This window comes from Hypanus sabinus, unplaced genomic scaffold, assembly GCF_030144855.1.
Source record: "Hypanus sabinus isolate sHypSab1 unplaced genomic scaffold, sHypSab1.hap1 scaffold_784, whole genome shotgun sequence".
NCBI lineage: Eukaryota > Metazoa > Chordata > Chondrichthyes > Myliobatiformes > Dasyatidae > Hypanus > Hypanus sabinus.
Window position 1 is genome coordinate 88,595 of NW_026781635.1, and position 22,726 is coordinate 111,320.

The 22,726-nt window shown below is 48.2% G+C and overlaps 1 protein-coding gene across 2 annotated transcripts in view; it reads right to left on the reverse strand.

Annotated features, from left to right (window-relative positions):
- Positions 1-7,931: 7,931 nt before the first annotated feature.
- The window catches only part of LOC132390145 (NACHT, LRR and PYD domains-containing protein 3-like), a 35,500-nt gene continuing 20,705 nt past the window's right edge, over positions 7,932-22,726 (reverse strand). Inside the window, exons 6-11 of one of the 2 annotated variants that reach the window (XM_059962753.1) lie at positions 16,116-17,853; positions 9,756-9,842; positions 9,430-9,600; positions 9,104-9,274; positions 8,781-8,948; positions 7,932-8,618 (exon numbers count right to left, since the gene is read on the reverse strand). In XM_059962753.1, the coding sequence (XP_059818736.1) occupies positions 8,531-8,618; positions 8,781-8,948; positions 9,104-9,274; positions 9,430-9,600; positions 9,756-9,842; positions 16,116-17,853 (2,423 nt within the window). In that variant the 3' untranslated portion in view covers positions 7,932-8,530. The remainder of the gene's footprint in view (positions 8,619-8,780; positions 8,949-9,103; positions 9,275-9,429; positions 9,601-9,755; positions 9,843-16,115; positions 17,854-22,726) is intronic. The other variant, XM_059962754.1, reaches the window with a different exon arrangement.

Genomic DNA, 22,726 nt, shown 5'->3' on the forward strand with positions numbered 1-22,726 from the left:
CTCTCACTCTCTCTCTCTCTCTCTCTCTCTCTCTCTCTCCCTCTCTCTCTCACTCTCTCTCTCTCTCTCTCTCTCTCTCCCTCTATCTCTCTCCATGCCCCTGGCCAGCCCACCAGTCTTTCCCTTGTCTCTCCCGTGACTCTCTCTGGCCCTATCCTCTCCCAGCTCCCTCAACCTCCTCTATCCCCATCCGCCAGACCCTTTGCCCATCACCCCCGTCTCTTCCGCGCACCCCCACTCCTCAATAACAGCGAGTGCAGGAGGTCTGACAAATCACCTTTGTGAGGATATCCTTCACTTTATCATCAGCCTTCAGCACTGTGCTTGACATCTTCAGCTGCTCTGTGTCTTTCTGCAACCCTTCCGTCAGCGGCTCTCTCTCTCTCTCCTTCTCTGTCTGTCTTCCAATGCTCCCGTCTCTGCTTTTATAGACCCTCCCCTTCCTGCCTCCCCACGCCTCATGCCTTCCCTCCACGCCTCTGCACGATCTGTCCCTCCCCATCCTCTTAGCCAATCCCCTTCGCCCTTCCTATCCCGTTTTCCCCCTGCACTAACCAACCCAGTCTCATAGGTATAATTCTAACTTCCGCCTCACTCTCTCTGCCACTCTTTCCTCTCGGTTATGTCGCCCTTTTCGGAGTAAGGTAGATGGACTTGTCACGCCATTCCAGTTTGGCAGGTATGATGTCGTAGGCATCACGGAATCACAGCTGAAAGGAAATTATATCTGGGAGATTTATGCCCAAGGGTGCACATTGCATCGGAAGGACGGGCGGGAAGGCAGAGTGGGCGGCGTCCTTCTGTCGGTAAAACATGAAATGAAATACTCAACTCCCATTGTTATGAAGGCCAGCATGACATTAGCTTTCTTCACTGCCTGCTGTACCTGCATGCTTACTTTCCGTGACTGATGAACAAGAACAGCTAGATTTCGATGTACTTCTCCTTTTCCTAACTTGACACCAATCAGATAGTAATCTGCCTTCCTGTTCTTGCCACCAAAGTAGGTAACCTCACATTTATCCACATTAAACTGCATCTGCCATGCATTTGCCCACTCACCCAACCTGTCCAAGTCACCCTGCATTCTGCTAACATCCTCCACATAGTTCACACTGCCAGCCAGCTTTGCCATCTGCAGATTTGTTGACGTTACTTTTATTCCCTTCATCTAAATCATCCATGTATATTGTAAATATCTGCGGCCCCAGCACCGAGCCTTGCGGTACCCCACGAGTCACTGCCTGCCATTCTGAAAAGGACCCGTTAATCGCTAGTCTTTCTTTCCCGTCTGCCAACCAATTTTCTATCCATGTAAGTACCCTACCCCCAATACCATGTGCTCTAACTTTGCCCACTAATGCATGTGACAGGGCCCAGTTCAGGCTGAAATCCTCAACGGCATCGCTGAGCACAGTGATCCTGGGATCCAAGTTCATAGCGCCTCGGATGAGTCTACACGGGTCGATAAGCTGAGTAAGAGGGCGTATGGGATGCTTGCTCTTAATCGTCGAGGCACTGAGTTCAAATGTCGAGGATATGTTGCAACTTTATAAAACTCTGGTTAGGCCAGATTTGAGAGTTGCTTAAAGCTCTGGAGGACTCACAAAAGGGAGACTCTAGGACCAATGGACGCAGATAGAGTGGATGTGGAGAGGATGTTTCCTATCATGGGGGAGTCCAGGACCAGAGGACACAGATAGAGTGGATGTGGAGAGGATGTTTCCTGTAGTGGGGGAGTCTAGGACCAGAGAACACAGATAGAGTGGATGTGGAGAGGATGTTTCCTATAGTGGGGAAGTCTAGGCCCAGTAGACGCAGATGGAGTGCATGTGGAGAGGATGTTTCCTATAGTGGGGGAGTCTAGGATCAGAGGACACAGAAAGAGTGGATGTGGAGAGGACGCTTCCTATGGTGGGGGAGTCTAGGACACGCGGACACGGATACAGTGGATGTGTAGAGGGTGTTTCCTATAGTTGGGGAGTCTAGGAACAGAGGGCACAAATAGACAGGATGTGGAGAGGATGTTTCCTATAGTGGGGGAGTCTAGGACCATAGCACACAGAGAGAGTGGATGTGGAGAGGATGTTTCCTATAGTGGGGCAGTCTAGGACCAGAGGACACAGAGAGAGGGGAAGTGGAGAGGATAATTCCTATAGTGGGGGAGTCTAGGCCCAGTAGACGCAGATGGAGTGGATGTGGAGAGGATGTTTCCTATAGTGCGGGAGTCTAGGATCAGAGGACACAGAAAGAGTGGATGTGGAGAGGATGTTTCCTATGGTGGGGGAGTCTAGGACCCGCGGACACGGATACAGTGGATGTGGAGAGGATGTTTCCTGTAGTTGGGGAGTCTAGGAACAGAGGACACAAATAGACAGGATGTGGGGAGGATGTTTCCTAGAGTGGGGGGGTTAAGGACATGAGCACATAGATAGAGTGGAAGTGGAGAGGATGTTTCCTATAGTGGGGCAGTCTAGGACCAGAGGACACAGAGAGAGGGGAAGTGGAGAGGATGTGTTCTATAGTGGGGGAGTCTGGGACTAATGAACGATGATAGAGTGGATGTGGAGAGGAATTTTCCTATCACGGGGGAGTCTAGGCCAGTAAACGCAGAAAACGTGGATGTGGAGAGGATGTTCCCTATAGTGGGGGAGTCTAGGCCCAGTGCATGCAGATAGAGTGGATGTGGAGAGGATGTTTCCTATAGTGGGGGAGTCTAGGACCATAGGACACAGAAAGTGTGGATGTGGAGAGGATATTTACTATAGTTGGGGGGTCTAGGACCAGAGGACACATATAGACTGGATGTGGAGAGGATGTTTCCTGTAGTGGGGGAGTCTAGGACCAGAGCACACAGATAGAGTGGATGGGGAGAGGATGTTTCCTATATTAGGGGAGTCTAGGCCCAGCAGACGCAGATAGAGTGGATCTGATGTTTCCTATAGAGGGGGGTTCCAGGCCCAGGGGACACAGATAGGGTGGATGTAGAGAGGATGTTTCCTATAGTGGGGGTGTCTAGGACCAGAGGACACAGATAGTGGATGTGGAGACGATGTTTCCTATAGTAGGGGAGTCAAGGACCAGAGGTCACAGATAGAGTGGATGTGGACAGGATGTTTACTGTAGTGGGGGAGTCTAGGAGCAGCGGACACAGAGAGAGTGGATGTGGAGAGGATGTTTCCTGTAGTGGTGGAGGATAGGTCTAGAGGACACAGATGGAGTGGATGTGGAGAAGATGCTTCCTACAGTGAGAGAGTCTAGGACCAGAGGACACAGAGAGAGTGGATGCGGAGAGGATGTCTCTTGTAGTGGGGGAGTCTAGGCCTAGAGGACACAGATACAGTGGATGTGGAGAGGATGTTTCCTGTATTGAGGGAGTCCAGGACCAGAGGACACAGATAGAGTGGATGTGGAGTGGACTTTTCCTATTGTGGGCGAGTGCAGGACCAGAGGACACAGAGAGAGTGGATGTGGAGAGGATGTTTACTGTAGTGGGGGTGTCTAGGAGCAGAGGACACAGAGAGAGTGGATGTGGAGAGGATGTTTCCTGTAATCGGGGGTCTAGGACCGGAGGTCACAGATAGAGTGGATGTGGAGAGGATGTTTACTGTAGTGGGGGTGTCTAGGAGCAGAGGACTCAGATAGAGTGGATGTGGAGAGGATGTTTCTTGTAGTGGGGGAGGATCGGACTAGAGGACACAGATAGAGTGGATGTGGAGAGGATGTTTCCTATAGTTGGGGAGTCTAGGAACAGAGGACACAAATAGACAGGATGTGGAGAGGATGTTTCCTATAGTGGGGGGGGGGGGTATTCAGGGACCTGAGCACACAGAGAGAGTGGAAGTGGAGAGGATGTTTCCAATAGAAGGGGTGTATAGTACAAATGGATGCAGATAGACTGGATGTGGAGAGGATGTTTCCTATAGTGGGGGAGTCTAGGACCAGAGCACACAGATAGAGTGGATGTGGAGAGGATGTTTCCTATAGTGGGGGAGTCTAGGCCCAGTAGACGCAGATAGAGTGGATCTGGAGAGGATTATTCCTATCGTGGGGGGGTGCAGGCCCAGAGGACACAGATAGAGTGGATGTGGAGAGAATTTTTCCTGTAATCGGGGTTCTAGGACCAGAGCACACAGATAGAGTGGATGTGGAGAGGATGTTTCCTGTAATCGGGGTTCTAGGACCAGAGCACACAGATAGAGTGGATGTGGAGAGGATGTTTCTTGTAGTGGGTGAGGATAGGACTAGAGGACACAGAAAGAGTGGATGTGGAAAGGATGTTTCCTGTAGTGCCGGAGTCTAGGACCTATTCTCAGAATGTAAGATATATATTTTTATATATATTTTGCAGAAGTGGGATATTGGAAGTTTTAACACAAATTTGTGATGCGACAGGTGAATGAAGTAAATTACACAAGTTGGAGAGGGAAATAGATAAATATCTGGTGACGGGACATGTGAAATGCTCAGCAATGGAACACGAACGGTGCATGGGTGGAGATGTCCACCAGGCACTGATGTCCTTTCGTTGGGTGGTAACGCATATCAGACCATAAGGCCATAATATATAGCAGCAGAAGTAGGCCGTTTAATCCATCGAGTCTGCTCTGCCATTCAATCGTTGGTTGACCCAATTCTTCCAGTCATCTCCACTCACCTGCCTTCTCCCCAGACCCCTTGATGCCCTGTACAATCAATAAACTATCTATCTGTGCTTTGAATACATCTAATGACTAGGCCTCCGCAGCCTCCCGTGGCAACGAATTCCACAGATTTACCAGAGCCTGTCTAAGGTAATTTCTCCGCACCTCTGTTCTAAATGGACGCCCTTCAATCCTGAAGTCGTGCCTTCTTGTCCTATAATCTCCTATCAGGGGAAATAACTTTGCCATTTGTGACTGGATGCAACAATCGACAACCCTGTCGACAACAATCAATTTCGGGTATAATGGAGCAGTTGGTAAAACCTTGCCTCTCTTCTGGTGATTTTATAATCACCAGGGACAGCTCGGGCTCCACCTGTTTCCATCTTTACACCTCATTTCCCAAAAGCTGCTAAAATTGATCAGCAATTCTGGAATCATTCCACAGATCAGGGACAGTCCGTGGACAGAATCAGCATTAAGCTTTCTCGTGGACGTTGTTTTCCACAAATATGAATAATTTTTCTCTGAAAGAGGCTTCCATTCAGTTACACGTGGCACTTTCTCCTGGAAAACTGAGATCCGAAAGGACAAACTGTTATCTCTGAGTAACCCGTTATGTCCATCATTGTTGAGATCGAGTAGGACTGGAATCGGGCATTTGATACCCTGAACAGTTTCTAGGAAAAACTAGGGAGTATCGAATGGATTTATATCATCCGGAGTATCCATGCAAGAAAATCACTTCCAGCAGGATTCGTAAGTGGCAACAATATTTTAATCCTATTCAACTCAGGCGTGGTTAGCATAGCGGCGTTCGGATTCATCTGACCACCCAAAGTCCAGGAAGGTTAATTGGTCTGTGATTAGGTCAGCGTTGGAACATAGAACATGGCGCAACGGGACAGTCCGTATAGCACAGAAATACAATTGTATCAGTCTGAAGGCCTGGTGGAAGAAGCTGTCCCGGAGCCTGTTGGTCCTGGCTTTTATGCTGCGGTGCCGTTTCCCGGATGGTAGCAGCTGGAACAGTTTGTGGTTGGGGCGACTCGGGCCCCCAGTGATCCTTCGGGCCCCTTTTGCAAACCTCTGCTTGTAGACGTCCGGAATAGTGGGATTCACATCTACAGATGCGCTGGGCTGTCCACACCACTCTCTGCAGAGTCCTGTGATTGAGGGAGGTACTGTTCCCGGACCAGGCAGTGATGAAGCCAGTCAGGATGCTCTCAATTGTGCCACAGTAAAACGGTTTTGGGGGCCCACACCAAACTTCTTCAACCGTCTGAGGTGAAAGAGGCACTGTCGTGTCTTTTTCACCGCACAGCCGGTGTGTACAGACCACGTGAGATCCTCGGTGATGTTTATGCAGAGGAACTTAAAGCTGCTCACCCTCTCAACCCCAGATCCGTTGATGTCAATAGGGGTTAGCCCGTCTCCATTCCTCCTGTCGTCCACAACCAGCTCCTCTGTGTTTTTGTGACATTGAGGGAGAGGCTGTTTTCTCGACACCACTGTGTCGGGGTGATGACTTCTTCTCTGTAGGCTGCCTCGTTATTATCTGAGATTCGGCCAGTCAGTGTAGAGTCGTCGGCAAATTTAATTGGCAGATCGGAGCTGTGGGTGGCGACACGGTCATGGGTATGCAAGGTAAAGGAGATGCGGCCAGACTAGAGTTTGATAAAGTCGAGACGTAACGTATGAACTTGATGCCTGGATTAATAAAGCCAAGCGTTCCGTGGGCCTTCTTAACTGTCCCGTCGACCTGCGGAGCCGCTTTCAGAGAGCGAGGAACTTGGGGCCTGGATTAATAAAGCCAAGCGTTCCGTGGTCCCTCTTAACTGTCCCGTCGACCTGCGGAGCCGCTTTCAGAGAGCGAGGAACTTGGGGCCTGGATTAATAAAGCCAAGTTCCTCCTTAACCTCTGTCCTAAAGGGGAGCCCCTCAATTGTGAGGCTGTGCCCTCTAGTTCTGGATACCCCTCTCCAATGCCCACCTTGAACCAGTCCTTTCAACGTTCTTCTAAATTCCGGTGAGTCCAGGTCCAAAGCTGCCAAACGCTCCTCGCATGTTAACCCCTTCGTTCCCGGAATCATCCTCGCAAACCTCCTCTGGTCTCTCTCCAACGACAACACATCCTTTCTGAGATTCAGGGCCCAGAACTGTTGACAATACTGCAAGTGCGGCTGACTAGTGTCTTATATAGGTTCAGTATTATCTGTCCGCTTTTATATTCTATTCCCTTTGAAATGACCCGTGGGGTACCGCAAGGCTCGGTGCTGGGACCGCAGCTATTTGCGATATACATTAATGATTTAGATGAAGGGGTTAAAAGTAACATTAGCAAATTTGCCGATGACACAAAGCTGGGTGGCAGTGTGAGGATGTTAGGAGAATGCAGGGTGACTTGGGCAGTTTGGGTGGGTGGGCAGCTGCAGTTTAGTATGGATAAATGTGAGGTTATCCACTTTGTTGGCAAGAACAGGAAGGCAGATTACTATCTAAATGGTGTCAAGTTAGGAAAAGGGGAAGTACAACGAAATCTATGTGTACTTGTTTATCAGTCACTGAAAGTAAGCATGCAGGTACAGCAGGCAGTGAAGAAAGCTAATGGCATGTTGGCCTTCATAACAAGGGGAGTTGAGTACAGAGGCAAAGAGGTCCTTCTCCAGTTGTTCAGGGCCCTGGTGAGACCCCTCCTGGAGTATTGTGTGCAGTTTTGGTCTCCAAATTTGAGGAAGGACATTCTTGCTATTGAGGGAGTGGAGCGTAGGTTCACGGGACTGTCATATGTTGAAAGATTGGAGAGACTGGGCTTGTATACACTGGAATTTAGAAGGATGAGAGGGGATCCGATTGAAGCATATAATATAATTAAGGGATTGGACATGCTCGAGGCAGGAAAAATGTTCCCGATGTTGGGGGAGTCCAGAACCAGAGGCCACAGTTTAAGAATAAGGGGTCGGCCATTTAGAACGGAGTTGAGGGAAAACTTTTTCACTCAGGGAGTGGTGGATATGTGGAATACTCTGCCTCAGAAGGCAGTGGAGGACAATTCTCTGAATGCTTTCAGGAAAGAGTTAGATGGAGCTCTTAAAGATAGCGGAGCCCAGGGAATGGGCTTTGGTGGAGATGAGATCCTGGGCTCGTAGACTCTGCTTGTCCGACCTCCCTCAGCCTGGAGCTGAGACGCTACTGTGTCAGTGTGAGGAGCTCCGACCCACTGTGGCAGTGCACAGGGTGTGGAGGGCAACAGAAACCTCAAATAAAACTCGAGTCCGACACAAGACAGGAAGATTCAGTGGTTTATTGATTTTTTATGAGAAATATCAATGAAACAATGTGTGAGCTGCTAACGTGCGGGAATAAATGATCTGCTCACAGTCACACACAATTAACTGACCGGCGATAAGGAGTGACCGGTTGAATAATCAGTCCTGTTTCTCACCGTCACTCTGCATCGGGGAACCGATGATTATAAAATCACACTTCAGGGCCGTGTCCGGGATCGCTGCAGATCCAGGGTCACTGCCGAGGGATTTGTCCATTTAACATCATTATATCGGCCAGGCTGCCAAATGCACCGTCCTCAGCAAAGGGGGCAAAAGAATTCTCTCCCGGGATCATCCCCACCCCCCCACCCCGGGACACCGGTGTCCCAGACTGAGCCCCGGACCCCCGGGCTCTTCCTATCTGGGTAATTCCCTGGGGAGTCACGTGGGGAGTGTCGTACACGCACTTCCGGCGGAAGCTGCCCCGCCGGTTCCGTTAAAACCGTTGGGAATCAGCCCTGGCGCGCGGCCGTTAAAGTTAAGGCGGGTAGTTAAAGGGGAGGGCGGGGAGTCGGCCAAATGTCCCCAAGCCGCGGGGGGGGGGGGGGGGGGAGATGTTCACACGGTCACTGTCAGTCCGGGTCTGACTCCCCGCAGAGATCTCAGTTCCTTACCCCCCGTCTCGCTGAACCGATTCTCCCGCAACCTGAAACAGATGGGAGAATAAAGATGAAATAAACAGATCACACAAGTGTCAGTAACAGTGGACCGGGGTTAATGTTTCAACAATACTCACAGACAAATATCACCAGAGAACCCGCGGATCCGCTGATATTTTATCACATTGAACATTAACACAAACACTCACTCGATCCACTCCAGCCTCGGGAGGGTCAGTATGAGGCGGCGGAGAGCGGGGACAGATCGGTCTGTCAGAGAGTTTGATGTCAGGCTCAGCTCCGTTAGTGATGGGTTTGTACTGAGAGCGGAGACGAGATCCTCGGCACCAGAATCTATGAGACCGACACGGAGCAGCCTGGAGATGAGAGAGAGTGAGGGTGAAGGACAGAGAGAGACAGGAGACGGTACAAATCCCCAGTGTTTATCAGTAACACAATTACTGATCACATTAATGTTCAGTGTCAGACACCCAGTGACTGTAAACACAATCTCCCACAGTCTGGTACTTACCCCAGTCTCTGTATTTTACACTCCGGGTTCCTCAAAGCCGCAGACACCAGTTTCACTCCTGAATCCCCCAGTTTATTATCACTCAGGTTCAGCTCGGTCAGTGATGGGTTTGTACTGAGAGCGGAGACGAGATCCTCGGCACCAGAATCTGTGAGACCGACACCCCTCAGCCTGGAGATGAGAGAGAGTGAGGGTGAAGGACACAGAGAGACAGGAGACGGTACAAATCCCCAGTGTTTATCAGTAACACAATTACTGATCACATTAAAGTTCAGTGTCAGACACCCAGTGACTGTAAACACAATCTCCCACAGTCTGGTACTTACCCCAGTTTCTGTATTTTACACTCCGGGTCCCTCAGAACCGCAGACACCAGTTTCACTCGTGAATCACCCAGTTTATTAAAACTCAGGTCCAGATCCGTCAGTGATGGGTTTGTACTGAGAGCGGAGACGAGATCCTCGGCACCAGAATCTGTGAGACCGACATCCCTCAGCCTGGAGATCAAAGAGAATAAGGGTGAAGGAAACAGAGAGACAGGAGACAGTACAAATCCCCAGTGTTTACCAGTAAAACAATTACTGATCACATTAATGTTCAGTGTCAGACACCCAGTGACTGTAAACACAATCTCCCACAGTCTGGTACTTACCCCAGTCTCTGTATTTTACACTCCGGGTTCCTCAGAGCCGCAGACACCAGTTTCACTCCGGAATCCCCCAGTTCATTATTACTCAGTCTAAACACAAACAGACAAATTGATGAACATTGTGATTAAAATCGTCCGTCTGAGGGCATTTCTCTCACTCGGATATTTCAGGAAACATTAAACCCTTTATTAATTCACTGATCGTAGTTCCCATCACTGTCAATGTCCCTCACTGCCCAGCTCCAATGAATTCACCGAATGCAGTAATTTCGTCTGTCGGTGTGACCCTGTAAATTCCACATATTCTCTCTCATTCCCTAATGGTTAGAAAAGTGTGTGAAGGGGAGAAAGTCAAACAGTGAGGAAGATTTGAGAATCAGGAAATGTCGATGGGAGATGGAGGAAGAGACATCACCTAAGGTAAAGGATGGAAAGACACAGAAGGAAGCGGATGTGGAAGAAAGATCCCAGTAGAGGAGGGGGATGGGGAGAGAGATCCCACAGGAGGAAGGGGGATGGGGTAGAGAGATCCCACAGGAGGAAGGGGGATGGGTCAGAGAGAACCCACAGGAGGAAGCGGGATGGGGGAGAGAGATCCCACAACAGGAATGGGGAGAGAGATCCCACAGGAGGAAGGGGGATGGGTCAGAGAGAACCCACAGGAGGAAGCGGGATGTGGGAGAGAGATCCCACAGGAAGAAGGGGGATAGGGGAGAGAGATCACACAGGAGGAAGAGGGATTGGGAAGAGAGATCCCACAGGAGGAAGGGGATGGTGGAGAGAGATCCCACAGGAGGAAGGGGGATGGCGATCCCACAGGAGGAAGGGGGATGGGGCAGAGAGATCCCACAGGAGGAACGGGAATGGGGGAGAGAGATCCCACAGGAGGAAGGGGGATTGGGAATAGAGATCCCATAGGAGGAAGGGGGATGGGGAAGAGAGATTCCACAGGAGGAAGGGGGATGGGGGAGAGAGATTCCATAGGAGGAAGGGGGAGTGGGAACAGAGAGCCCAGAGAATGAATGGGGTATGGGAAAGTGAGATCCCACAGGTGGATTGCTACCCGTGCCACGTGCTAGTGAGGCTAGAAATAATGCAGCTCAATACGTGGCTGAGGGGATGGTGCATGAGGGACGGGTTCATGTTTCTGGACAATTGGGCTTTCTTCCAGGGGAAGAAATTGCGCAGTTTGCACCTGAACTGGGGGGGGGGGGGGACTAACTTTCTTGCCGTTATGTTAGCAACTTCTCCTCCGTGGGTTTTAAACAAGGTTGCAGGGGGAGGGCGCAGAGTATTACAGCAGATAGTGATGTGGAGGGGGATAATGATCATGCGAGGACTGCCTGTATAGACAGATATCAATGGCTTGTACGTGATAGAAATGTTCTCAGGTGCATCTATTTCAATGAAAGAAGTATTGTGTGTAAGGCAGATGAGTTTAGGGCGTGGATTGGTACATGATGATTTCGACATTATTGCTATTAGTAAGATTTGGTTTGCAGGAGGGGCAGGACTGGCAGCTTCATGTTCCGAGGTTATGTTGTTTCAGACGTGATAGGGGGGGAGGGATGAAAGGGGGAGGAGTGGCATTACTAGTCAGGGGAATCTCACAGCTGTGTGCAGACGGGACAGCCCGGAGGGCTCGTCTACAGAGGCCGTATGGGTGGAGCTGAGGAACGGGAAAGATGTGACCACAGTAATAGGTATTATTATATACGATCCAATAGTCAGAGAAAGGAGCTTTAGAAGGGGCTGAGAAGAGCAAGAAGGGGGCATGAGAAGGCCTCAGTGAGTAGGGTAAAGGAAAACCCCGAGGCTTTCTTCAATTATGTGAGGAACAATAGGATGACAGGAATGATGGTAGGACCGATTAGAGATAAAAGTGGGAAGATGTGCCTGGAGGCTGTGGAAGTGAGCGAGGTTCTCAATGAATACTTCTCTTCGGTATTCACCACTGAGAGGGAACTTGATGACGGTGAGGACAATATGAGTGAGGTTGATGTTCTGGAGCATGTTGATATTAAGGGAGAGGAGGTGTTGGAGTTGTTAGGACGAATAAGTCCCCGGGGCCTGCCGGAATATTCCCCAGGCTGCTCCACGAAGCAAGGGAAGAGATTGCTGAACCTCTGGCTAGGATCTTTATGTTCTTGTTGTCCACGGGAATAGTACGGGAGGATAGGAGGGAGGAGAACGCTGTTCCCTGGTTCAAAAAAGATAGTAGGGATGGTCCAGGTAATTATAGATCAGTGAGCCATACATCTGTGGTGTGAAAGCTGTTGGAAAAGATTCTTAGAGATAGGATCTATGGGCATTTAGAGAATCATGGTCTGATCAGGGACAGTCAGCATGGCTTTGTGAAGGGCAGATCGTGCCTAACAAGCCAGATAGAGTTCTTTGAGGAGGTGACGAGGGATATAGATGAGGGTCGTGCAGTGGATGTGATCTTCAAGGATTTTAGTAAGGCATTTGACAAGGTTCCTCACGGTAGGCTTATTCAGTAAGTCAGAAGGCATTGGATCCAGGGAAGATTGGCAAGTTGGATTAAGAATTGGCTTGCCTGCAGAAGGCAGATGGTCATGGTGGACTTAGAACATTCAGATTGGAGGGTTGTGACTAGTGGTATCCCGTAATGATTTGTTCTGCGAGCTCTACTTTTTGTGATTTTTATTAACGACCTGGATGTGGGGGTAGAAGGGTGGGTTGGCAAGTTTGCAGACGACACAAAGGTTGGTGGTGTTGTAGACAGTGTAGAGGATTGTCGAAGATTGCAGAGAGAAATTGATAGGATGCAGAAGTGTACTGAGAAGTGGCAGATGGAGTTCAAACCGGAGAAGTGTGAGGTGGTACACTTTGGAAGGACAAACTCCAAAGCAGAGTACAAAGTAAATGGCAATTTAGTTGGTAGTGTGGAGGAGCAGAGGGATCAGGGGATACATTTCCACAGAGCCCTGAAAGTTCCCTCACAGGTAGATAGGGTAGTTAAGAAAGCTTATGGGGTGTTAGCTTTCATAAGTCAAGGGATAGAGTTTAAGAGACGCGATGTAATGATGCAGCTCTATAAAACTCTAGTTAGGCCACACTTGGAGTACTGTGTCCAGTTATAGGAAGGATGTGGAAGCATTGGAAAGGGTACAGAGGAGATTTTCCAGGATGCTGCCTGGTTTAGAGAATATTGATTATGATCAGAGATTAAGGGAGCTAGAGCTTTACTCTTTGGAGAGAAGGAGGATGAGAGGAGACATGATAGAGGTGTACAAGATAAGAGGAATAGACAGAGTGGACAGCCAGTGCCTCTTCCCCAGGGCACCACTGCTCAGTACAAGAGGACATGGCTTTAAGGTAAGGGGAGGTAAGTTCAAGGGGAATATTAGAGGAAGGTTTTTCACTCAGAGAGTGGTTGGTGCGTGGAATGCACTGCCTGAGTCAGTTGTGGAGGCAGATACACTAGTGAAGATTAAGAGACAACTAGACAGGCATATGGAGTAATTTAAAGTGGGGGTTTATATCGCAGGCAGAGTTTAAGGGTCGGCACAACATTGTGGGCCGAAGCGCCTGGAATGTGCTGTACTATTCTATGTTTTATGGAACATGTAGAGATTAAAGAGGAGTAGGTGCTTACTGCCTTACAGCAAATAAAGGTTAATAAATCCCCCAGGCCTGATATGATATTTTCTCGGACTAGTGTAGAAGTTGCAGGGGTCCAGGCAGAAATATTTAAAATGTCCTTTTCCACAAGTCCGGTGCCGGAGGATTGGAAGGTAGCTCATGTTGTTCCGTTGTTTGAAAATGGCTCCAAAAGTGCACCATGTAATTACAGGCCAGTGAGCCTGACATCGGTATTAGGTAAATTATTGGAAGGTGTTCTGAGAGATCGGATATACAAAGATTTGGACAACCAAGGGCTGATTAAGGATAGTCAGCATGGCTTTGTTCATGGCAGATCGTGTTTAATGAATCCTGTAGAGTTTTTCGAGGAGGTTACCAAGAATGCACATGAAGGAATGGCTGTGGATGTTGTCTACATGAACTTTAGTAAAGCTTTTGACAAGATCCCACATGGGAGGTTAGTTCAGAAGGTTCAGACAGTAGGTATCCATGGAAAGGTTGTAGATTGGATTCCAAATTGGCTGTGTGGGAGAAGACAGAGAGTGGTAGTGGATGATTGCTTCTGAGACTGGAGGCCTGTGACTAGTGGTGTGTCTCAGGGATCTGTGCTGGGACCATTGTTGTTTGTTGTCTATATCAATGATCTAGATGATAGTGTGATAAATTGGATCAGCATGTTTGCTGATGACATTAAGTTTTTAGGTGTTGTTGACAGCGAGGAAGGCTTTCAAAGCATGCAGAGGGATCTGGACCAACTGGCAAAATGGGCCAGAAAATGGCACATGGAATTTAATGCAGACATGTGTAGGACAAATCAAGGTAGGACATACACAGTAAATGGTAGGGCACTGAGGAGTGCGCAGGATGAAAGGGATCTGGGAGTTCAGATACATAATTCCCTGAAAGTGGCGTCACAGGGAAACAGGGTTGTAAAGAAGGCTTTTGGCATCCGGGCATTCATAAATCAAAGTTGAGTTTAGGAGGTGGAATATTATCGTGAGGTTGTATAAAACATTGGTGAGGCCAAATTTGGAATATAGTGTGTGGTTCTGATCACCTAACTATAGGACGGATATCAGTAAGACAGAAAGTGTGCAGTAAAGATCTGCGAGGATGTTGCCGGCTCTTCAGGAGTTGAGTTACAAGGAAAGATTGAACAGGTTAAGACTTTATTCCTTGGAGCGCAGAAGAATGAGGGGAGATTTGATAGAAGTTTACAGAATTACGAGGGGTATAGACAGGGTAGATATGAATGGGCTCTTTCCACACAGATTAGGAGAGATAAATTACAAAAGGACTTTGCTTCAGGGCGAAAGGTTTAGGGGGATCGTCCTCACTCAGAGATTTGTGAGTGTGTGGAACGAGCTGCAATCTGATGTGGAAAATGCGGACACACTCTTAAGTTTTAAGAATAAATCTGATAGATGCATGGATAGGAAAGGTCTGGAGTGTTGTGGGTGCAGATCAATGGGACTAGCGGAATAAAGTTTTGGCACAGAGCAGAAGGGCCGAATGGCTTGTTTTCTATGCTGTAGTGTTCTATGATTTTGCGATTCTCTGAAGGAATATGGGGAGGTCAGTTCCCACAGGAAGAAGGGGGATAGGGAAGAGAGATCCCACAGGAGGAAGGGGGATGGGGTAGAGAGATCTGACTGGAGGAAGGGGAATGGGGAGGAGAGATCCAACAGGAGGGAGGAGGATGGTGAAGTGAGATCCCACATGAGGAAGGGGGATGTGGTAGAGAGATCCCACAGGATGAAAAGGGAATGGGAAGGGATACCACTGAATGGAAGGGAATGGGGAAGAGAGATCCCACATGAAGGGGAATGGGGAAGAGAGATCCAACAGGAGGGAGGGGGATGGGGAAGTGAGATCCCACAGGAGGAAGGGGGTTTGCGAAGAGAGATCCCATAGGAGGATGGGGGATGGGGAAAAGAGATCTGACAGGAGGAAGTGGAGATGGGAAGGGATACCACTGGAGGGAAGGGAATGGGGAAGACAGAACCCACAGGAGGAAAGGGAATAGGGAAGAACGATCCCGCAAGAAGGGGTTTGGGGAAAAGACATTTCACTGGAGGATGAGGAAAGGGTAATAGAGAGCCCACAGGAGGAATGGGGATGGGGACGAGATCCCTAAGAATCGAAGGGGGATTGGGATGAGAGGTCCCACAGGAAGATTCCAAGGGTAAACGATAATCCTACAAGACGAGAGGAGGCAGAAAATGTTTGTACGTGTGTGTTGGGTCTGAACAGAGACCCAGAGGAGATGCGGTCTCTCTCTCTCTGTATCTGGTAGTGAGCAAAGTCACACTCTATCAAGGGCAAGTGGAGGACAATCTCGCAATGGTATTTCTTCCTTCTCACTGGGACAGTCTGCAGACGGTCTCTTGTCCCTCACCGGGAAGGGGATGTGAATCTCTGACCCACCTCCTGCAGTCAGTGTCGGCCTGGGTGTCAGTAACAGTGAGAAGGAACATTGTCAATGGACGTGTCACAGGCAGCAGGAAACACGGCCATTCCTGTGATTTACTACCATTAAACCAATGGTCGTTGTTCACTGATCTGATGAAGTCTCCAACATCCCTTCACAAGGAACCACAGAACCCTCCCGTCCTTGGGGAATTACTGACCGATCCCCTGGGCATTTGTCACAATTCTTCACAATCTGATTTATCACAGTTTAACCCAAACCTCTTTACATTGAAATGACACAATAGAACAGTTTCACTGTTCCGAGTGAGAGATAAATCAAGTTACCTCAACGCCTGGCACTTGTGCAGCCCGGGTCCCAGCCGCTGGATTCCTTCACACTGAATGTGGCAGCCCGTCAGGTCAAGGTGTTTTATTGTATCACAGAGTCCGATGACATGAGACAGGACCGCGCAGTCAATCGGGGTCAGTGTCATTCCACTGAATGAAAGTGTTTCCACAGATCCCAGTGTTTCCTGAGCCAGTCCACGATTCTGAGACTCAAACAGGTAGTGCAATGTGTTCAGGAGGCTCCTTTTACCAGCTTTACTCTCCATGTTTCCACTCTGGCGTTTAACTTCCTCCTTCACCCAGTCAATCACCTGGCAGGTTGTTTCATGAGGAAATGGACCCAGAAACTCCACCAGGCCCCGAGCTGTCATTGGGGAGGAGAGACCAGCAACGAAACGGAGAAATACCTCAAATCGCCCATCTGTCGTGTTCTGGGAATCAGTGAGGAATTTCAGGAAATCCCTGGGATCTGGATTCAGGAATTGTGCGACTGCAGCTACAAACTCTTGGATGGTGAGGTGTGGGAATGTGTACACCACGCTCTGGGCAGAATCCTCTCTCTCCAAAAGCTCCATCAGGAACCCGGACAGGAACTGGGAAGGCTGCAGACTGTAGTTGACCAAATCTCCATCTGTAAACACTATCTTCTTCTCGGACACTCCTCTGAAGGCCATCTGACCAACCCTGAGTAACACATCACGGGGTCTCTCAATCTCACGGCTGTGGTTTTTCAGGATGTTGTAAATATAGTAGGAGTACAGTTGGGTGATGGTCTTGGGAACTCGCTGTGGGTCCCTGACTCTTTGTGTGAAGAAGGGGCCCAGTGCCAGAGCGAGGATCCAGCAATAGGAGGGGTTGTAGGTCATGGTGTACAGGATCTCGTTCTCCTTCACGTGTTTGAAAACAGCTTCCGCCACCGTCTGATCTTCAAAATACCTCATGAAATATTCCTTCCGTTCCTCATCAACAAATCCCAAGATTTCAGCCCAGACAGCTATTTCCGCCTTTTCCAATAAATGTAACACAGTGGGGCGGGTGGTCACCAGCACTGAACACCCTGGGAGCAGCTTGCCCTGGATTAAACTGTACACAATGTCCGACACTTCACACTTCCACTCGGGATCTGGGCACTGGTGCTTGGGATCTGTATCTCTCCGACGGTCCGCAAAATCAATTTTGTGTTTGAATTCATCTAAACCATCGAATATAAACAGTAATCCCTTTGGGTTCTTCAAGACTTCTCTCAGGATATTCCTAAAGTAAGGATACTGATCCAGAATCAGTTCCCTCAGGTTTATTCTACAATTAATGGTGTTTAAATCTCGGAATTTGAAACTGAAGACAAACTGGAACTGTTGGTATATTTTCCCCATGGCCCAGTCATAAACAATCTTTTGTACCATCGTTGTTTTCCCGATCCCTGGGACACCGGCCACTGCTGCTGAACTCCCAGATTTGGATTTACTCCGGGAAAAGCTGCTATGGAATAACTGATCAGTACGGATTTTTTCCAGCTGTCTGCGGAGTTGTTCCTCTCTATAATCCTCATGGTCTCTGCCTCTTGCCAGCAGCTCATGTTCCACCAGTGTCCGATCTCGAACAGTAGAAATGACCGTGAGCTCAGCGTATCGGTCAGCCAGCTGGAAAACCTTCACCTTCTCCGTCATCAGGATCGTGTTCACTCTCAGTTTTTCAGTTTGTGCCCGCAGAGTCTCCTTGTGTTTCTGTTGGACATCTTCCATGGGAACAGAGAACATATTCAAAACGTTAAACGGCTCATCTGACAAAGAACTTTATAACGGTATTTCAGCATTCAGTGTTTGAGATTACATGAATCAATTCAATGCTTCCATGGATATTAGGACAGAAAGTAAAATTCTGTTCGCAGGCACAGAATTGACAGCAATGGATGTCCCTGAAAATGTCCAATCCTCACGTTCTGGTTGTAGTAATTTGTGAAGGTGAACATTCCCCTGATTGCACTTTCTCAGGAAGCTTAAACAAGCATCACTTCCCACTAACATCTTAACTACATTCTACAGAGGCGTGGTTGAGAGTGTGCTGACCTTTTGCATCACAGCCTGGTACTCCAGCTGCAGTGCTGCCGACAGAAAGCCTTGCAGGGGTGGCTAGGGGAGCGGAGAAGGTTATTGGGGTATCCCTACCTTCTTCCAAGACCTCTTTCAACGTCGATGCCTCCAGAAGACACGGTACATCATCAAAGACCCCTCACACCCTCTACATGAACTCTTTGTTCTTCTGCCATCAGGTAAACGTTGCAGGAGCATCAAAACTAAAACCACAAGGCTACTAAACAGTTTCCTGCCACAGGCAGTCAGACTGCTGAATAGCTGCTCTATCTGACTCTGCTTTGGACACTTATAACTTGCACCGGACACTTATAACTTGATTTAAAGCGACATGTGGCTGTTGTGTTTTATTATTTATTGTTGGGTTTATTATTTAGTGTTGCATTTGTTATGTTATAATTGCACTGCGGTTGGAATGACAATAAAGTTTAGAAATCTTGAATATCCTATTGCAATCCTGACTGCACCTCCATTTACAACAACATTTCACTATATTTAAGGCATTGTTTGCATCATTAACAGACGATGTTAATATTGATCTGGTGTGGAACTATGGAGAGCAGGACACTGCATTTTGGCCAATCTGCACACTGGGGAGTCAGAGGTGTCCACTGCTCTTGCAACAGAACAGGAGCAGTATACGCGGGAAATACTCAAGTCGGGCAGAGTCTTGGGGAGAATCACAGTGAAGTTGTGGATCGATAACCCATCGGAATGACAGAGATGAAAATGGGTAGTTTTCAATCGCAGTGATGGAGGATTGGTGGAAAGATGGAATCTGTGTTAATGGAAGAAGCCACAAGGGTCTGTCTCAGTGATGTACATCGTGTCTGTGGGAGAGGGTGGTGAAGTCTTGGCAACTGGTACTCATCAGTCTTGCTGTGGGGGTGTGGGGCGCTGTCTTAGGAGGCCTCCGTCTGTCAGAGTCGACCATGGATGTCCTGCCCCTGCAAGCCGGGACACTCCGATATGGAGAGGAAGCTTCTGCCGAAGTAGCAAGCTCCCTCTCTCCATGCATCTGATGTGCACAAAGGAACGACATAGACTGACACAGCTTGGCACTGGAGGTGTCGCAGGAGATGCCAGTCTGCGTTGAACACCATTTAACACTGACTCAGGGACTACAGCTCCAGGCTTTTCCCACTGGGTTTACTCCCAAACTCTTCCCCATGAGGGGTTACAGTTGCAAGGCAGTGGAGTTTTGAGATCAGAGTTTTCCTACTGCTGGGTGAGCTGATAATCACGGCCGATGAGCCCCATCTGCCCAAAGCGACTGGTTGTAAGGCACCAGTAACCCACCTCTGCCCCTTCTGCTGTCAGAAGAAACGCTTCCACCGGTATTAGTGGCTAAACCGCACGTGAACGCCAGGAGCTGGACAGAGGCTACTCGACACAGGGAGCATTTAATAGGTCGTAGCAGCTCATCCGCACTGTCACCCCCCCTCCCCCCCGGTTATAACAATCTTAAGCAACCGAGGGGCGTTGTATTATTGACAATGAATCGGTAAATTGGTTTATTATTGTGACATGCACCACTGTAAAATGGAAAACTTTTCTGCATGCGATCCAAATAGATCATTACATCACATCGGTGCAGTGAGGTTGTACAAGGAAAAATGGAACGGAATAGTTCAGGGAAACAGTGTTTCAGTTGCCGAGATAATGCAGTGCAGGCAGACAATAAGGTAGAAGGCCAAAGGATCATTGGGAGTTCAGCGTTGAGTTTTTGGGACTATGTTCCTAAACTGTAGAATTCAGCACCTTAAACTACAGTACTGTGCAGAAGTCTGAGGTGTATATTAGGACTGACACATTCTGTCTTTTGTTTTCTAGTTTGCACTTTATCCCGTTGTGATGTGGTTTGAACGGCATCGTCTGGATGAAAGGTGCTTTATAAATACGTCATTATTATTATTATTATTATTATTATTATTATTATTATTATTATCTTAGCCTAAACTGGTAAAACTTGAGGTACAGACATAGCCAAGCACACTCATGTCTCAATTGTTAGGAGATAACAGACTATTCTCGTGGTGTATCGTGTTATGGGTTTACGAAGATTTACACGAGTATCGCCGTGTGGGCCTAATTTATTAATACTATTCTGTAAAGCCTTTAGGATGATACCAGTCATTGATATTACGATTGGGATAAATAATTCCCTGTTCGTGTTCCACAGTCTTTCATTTTGCCCTTTCAATTCAACATATTTCTGGTATATTTTTTTACTAATTCATTTCTGTAAGTTATGTGTGTTTGGAATGGCTATAGATATTTAAAAAGTTGCTTTTGCTTTTTTATCCTGTAAAATTACATCCAAACGCAGATCATGTATTATCCTATCTGAAATAATGATCGGACGCAGTATGATATGAAGGACACTAACTCCAAAAGTGGAAGAGGCTTGGACGTTTAGTAAATTATAGTGTTTTTCATCAGTTGTAGTTTAAGGTATGTTTTTGTGAATGTTGTCCGCCATTTTATTGTGCTTGTGCAAGTAATGAGATTCAGTTGAACTACTGCAGGATCATGTAAAGTCGGATTGTTTGTAGTTTCTCTTATAATTTTCAGCATATATCGTCTTGGACCTATTGGTCATTTATTCTGTATTATTGATAACTACATTTGTCAACAACCTTGTCCTGTATTGCTACAATGATCCCTTCTGTTTCTGGGAAGAGATCTCCAACTCTGAGCCAGGGGCTCGACGCTTCCTTGTCGGCATCTAATCGGCTCAGATCGTGTGGATGTCCTCCGTGGGGAGTCAGACTCTTCCATTGGTTAACGTTTTCTACTTTTATGATAGTTTCATCATTTTTATGGGTTATGCTTTCATTTACGTTCAGTGATGTGTACCCCTTATCGGATTTGCATATGCGTGTATGGAGTGCTGAATCCTGCTTGCGTTATGACAGTGTGTCAATAGAGCTAATTGTGGATTTCAGAAAAGGCAAGATGAGGGAGCACGACACACCAGTCCTCACAGAGGGATTTGATGTGGAAAGAGTGAGCAATTCCAAATTCCTGGCTGTCAATATCTCCGAGTATCTAACCTGGACCCAATATATCGATGCAACTACAGAGAAGGCACAACAGTGGCTACATTTCATCAGGAGTTTCCAACATCACTTGAATATTTCTACAGATGTAACTTGCAGAGCATTGTACCTGGCTGCATCACCGTCTGGTTCACGAGGAACGGAGTAAGGTGCACACCTTACGATTCAGGAGCAACTTCTCCTCTGCCATCCAGTTTCTGAATGGACATTTAACCCATCGATAGTGTTTCACCAATCCACCGTCTGACAGGCCACATGTCTCGCAAGGATAACTCCAGGTTACCGAAAGCAGTACACTACGGAGAACTCTCTCAGGGCAAGAGAGATCGTGGTGCCCCGCGCAGGAGGTACAAGGACCAAATTAAGCAGAAGCTCCCTCAGGTAAATATGGAGGTCAATGAGTAGCAGCCGCTGATCCATGGAAAAGCCAGGAATTTTGAGGAACATGGAAGAGTGACTGCTGAAAAGAAGAGGGAATGCAAGAAGATTCCAACTACCCAAGCGCCTGCATCCCAGCTGTCCCTCTGGCCCAACTGCTCCCGAGTCCACAGATTCGGAATTGGCCCCTACCGTCACCAACAATCGTGTCGTCATCCACTACCACCCCACCCCTCACAGACACACACACACACACACACACACACACACACACACACACACACACACACACACACACATACACACACACAGACACACACACACACACACACACACACACACACACCTATTTGGGAAGAGAACAGGATTTCGGGTATGCTTCATGATCATTAATGCTTGGTGGAACCCCGGAATGTCCATGCCCTCAAACCCTTTTGTTCCCCGGATCTGGAGTACCTGGTGCTGCTGTGTAAACCTTTCCGGCTGCCAAGGGAGTTCCCGGCTGTTATTATCACAGAAGTGTAATAACAACATCCCCCAGTTGTGTGTTATTGTCACAGAGGGGAGATGATTTCCTTCAGGAATCGGTCAGTACTTCCCAAACCACAAAATTTGTATCAACAGTTCCGTGTGAACAGCACTTGCCGTGTGACCGACTGCTTACATTGCCGGTGATCAGCAGGAGCTCACGAAATTCAGCTCCGATCTGTGTAAAGTCATCCAGGCAGCGAAACGACAATACAGAGATCGTATTCAGGCAAAGCTCTCCACCAACAACACACACAGCTTATGGCAAGCTCTACACCCCAATGCAGACTTCAGAGCTAAGTGCAGTGGTGCTGCCAACATCGCTGCCTGTCTCCCAGAGGATCTAAGTCTCTTTACGCTCGGTTCGATATCGCCAACACTGAGACCCCGAGGAGAGCCGACAAAGCCACCTGCACATTGGTCATCTCTGAGGCTGAAGTTCGCAGGTGTTTCCAACGAGTGGACAGTCGCAAGCCTGCGGGACCGGACGGCGTCCCAGGGCGGGTACTCAGGATGCGCGGGGCACAACCGGCAGGTGTATTTACGGATA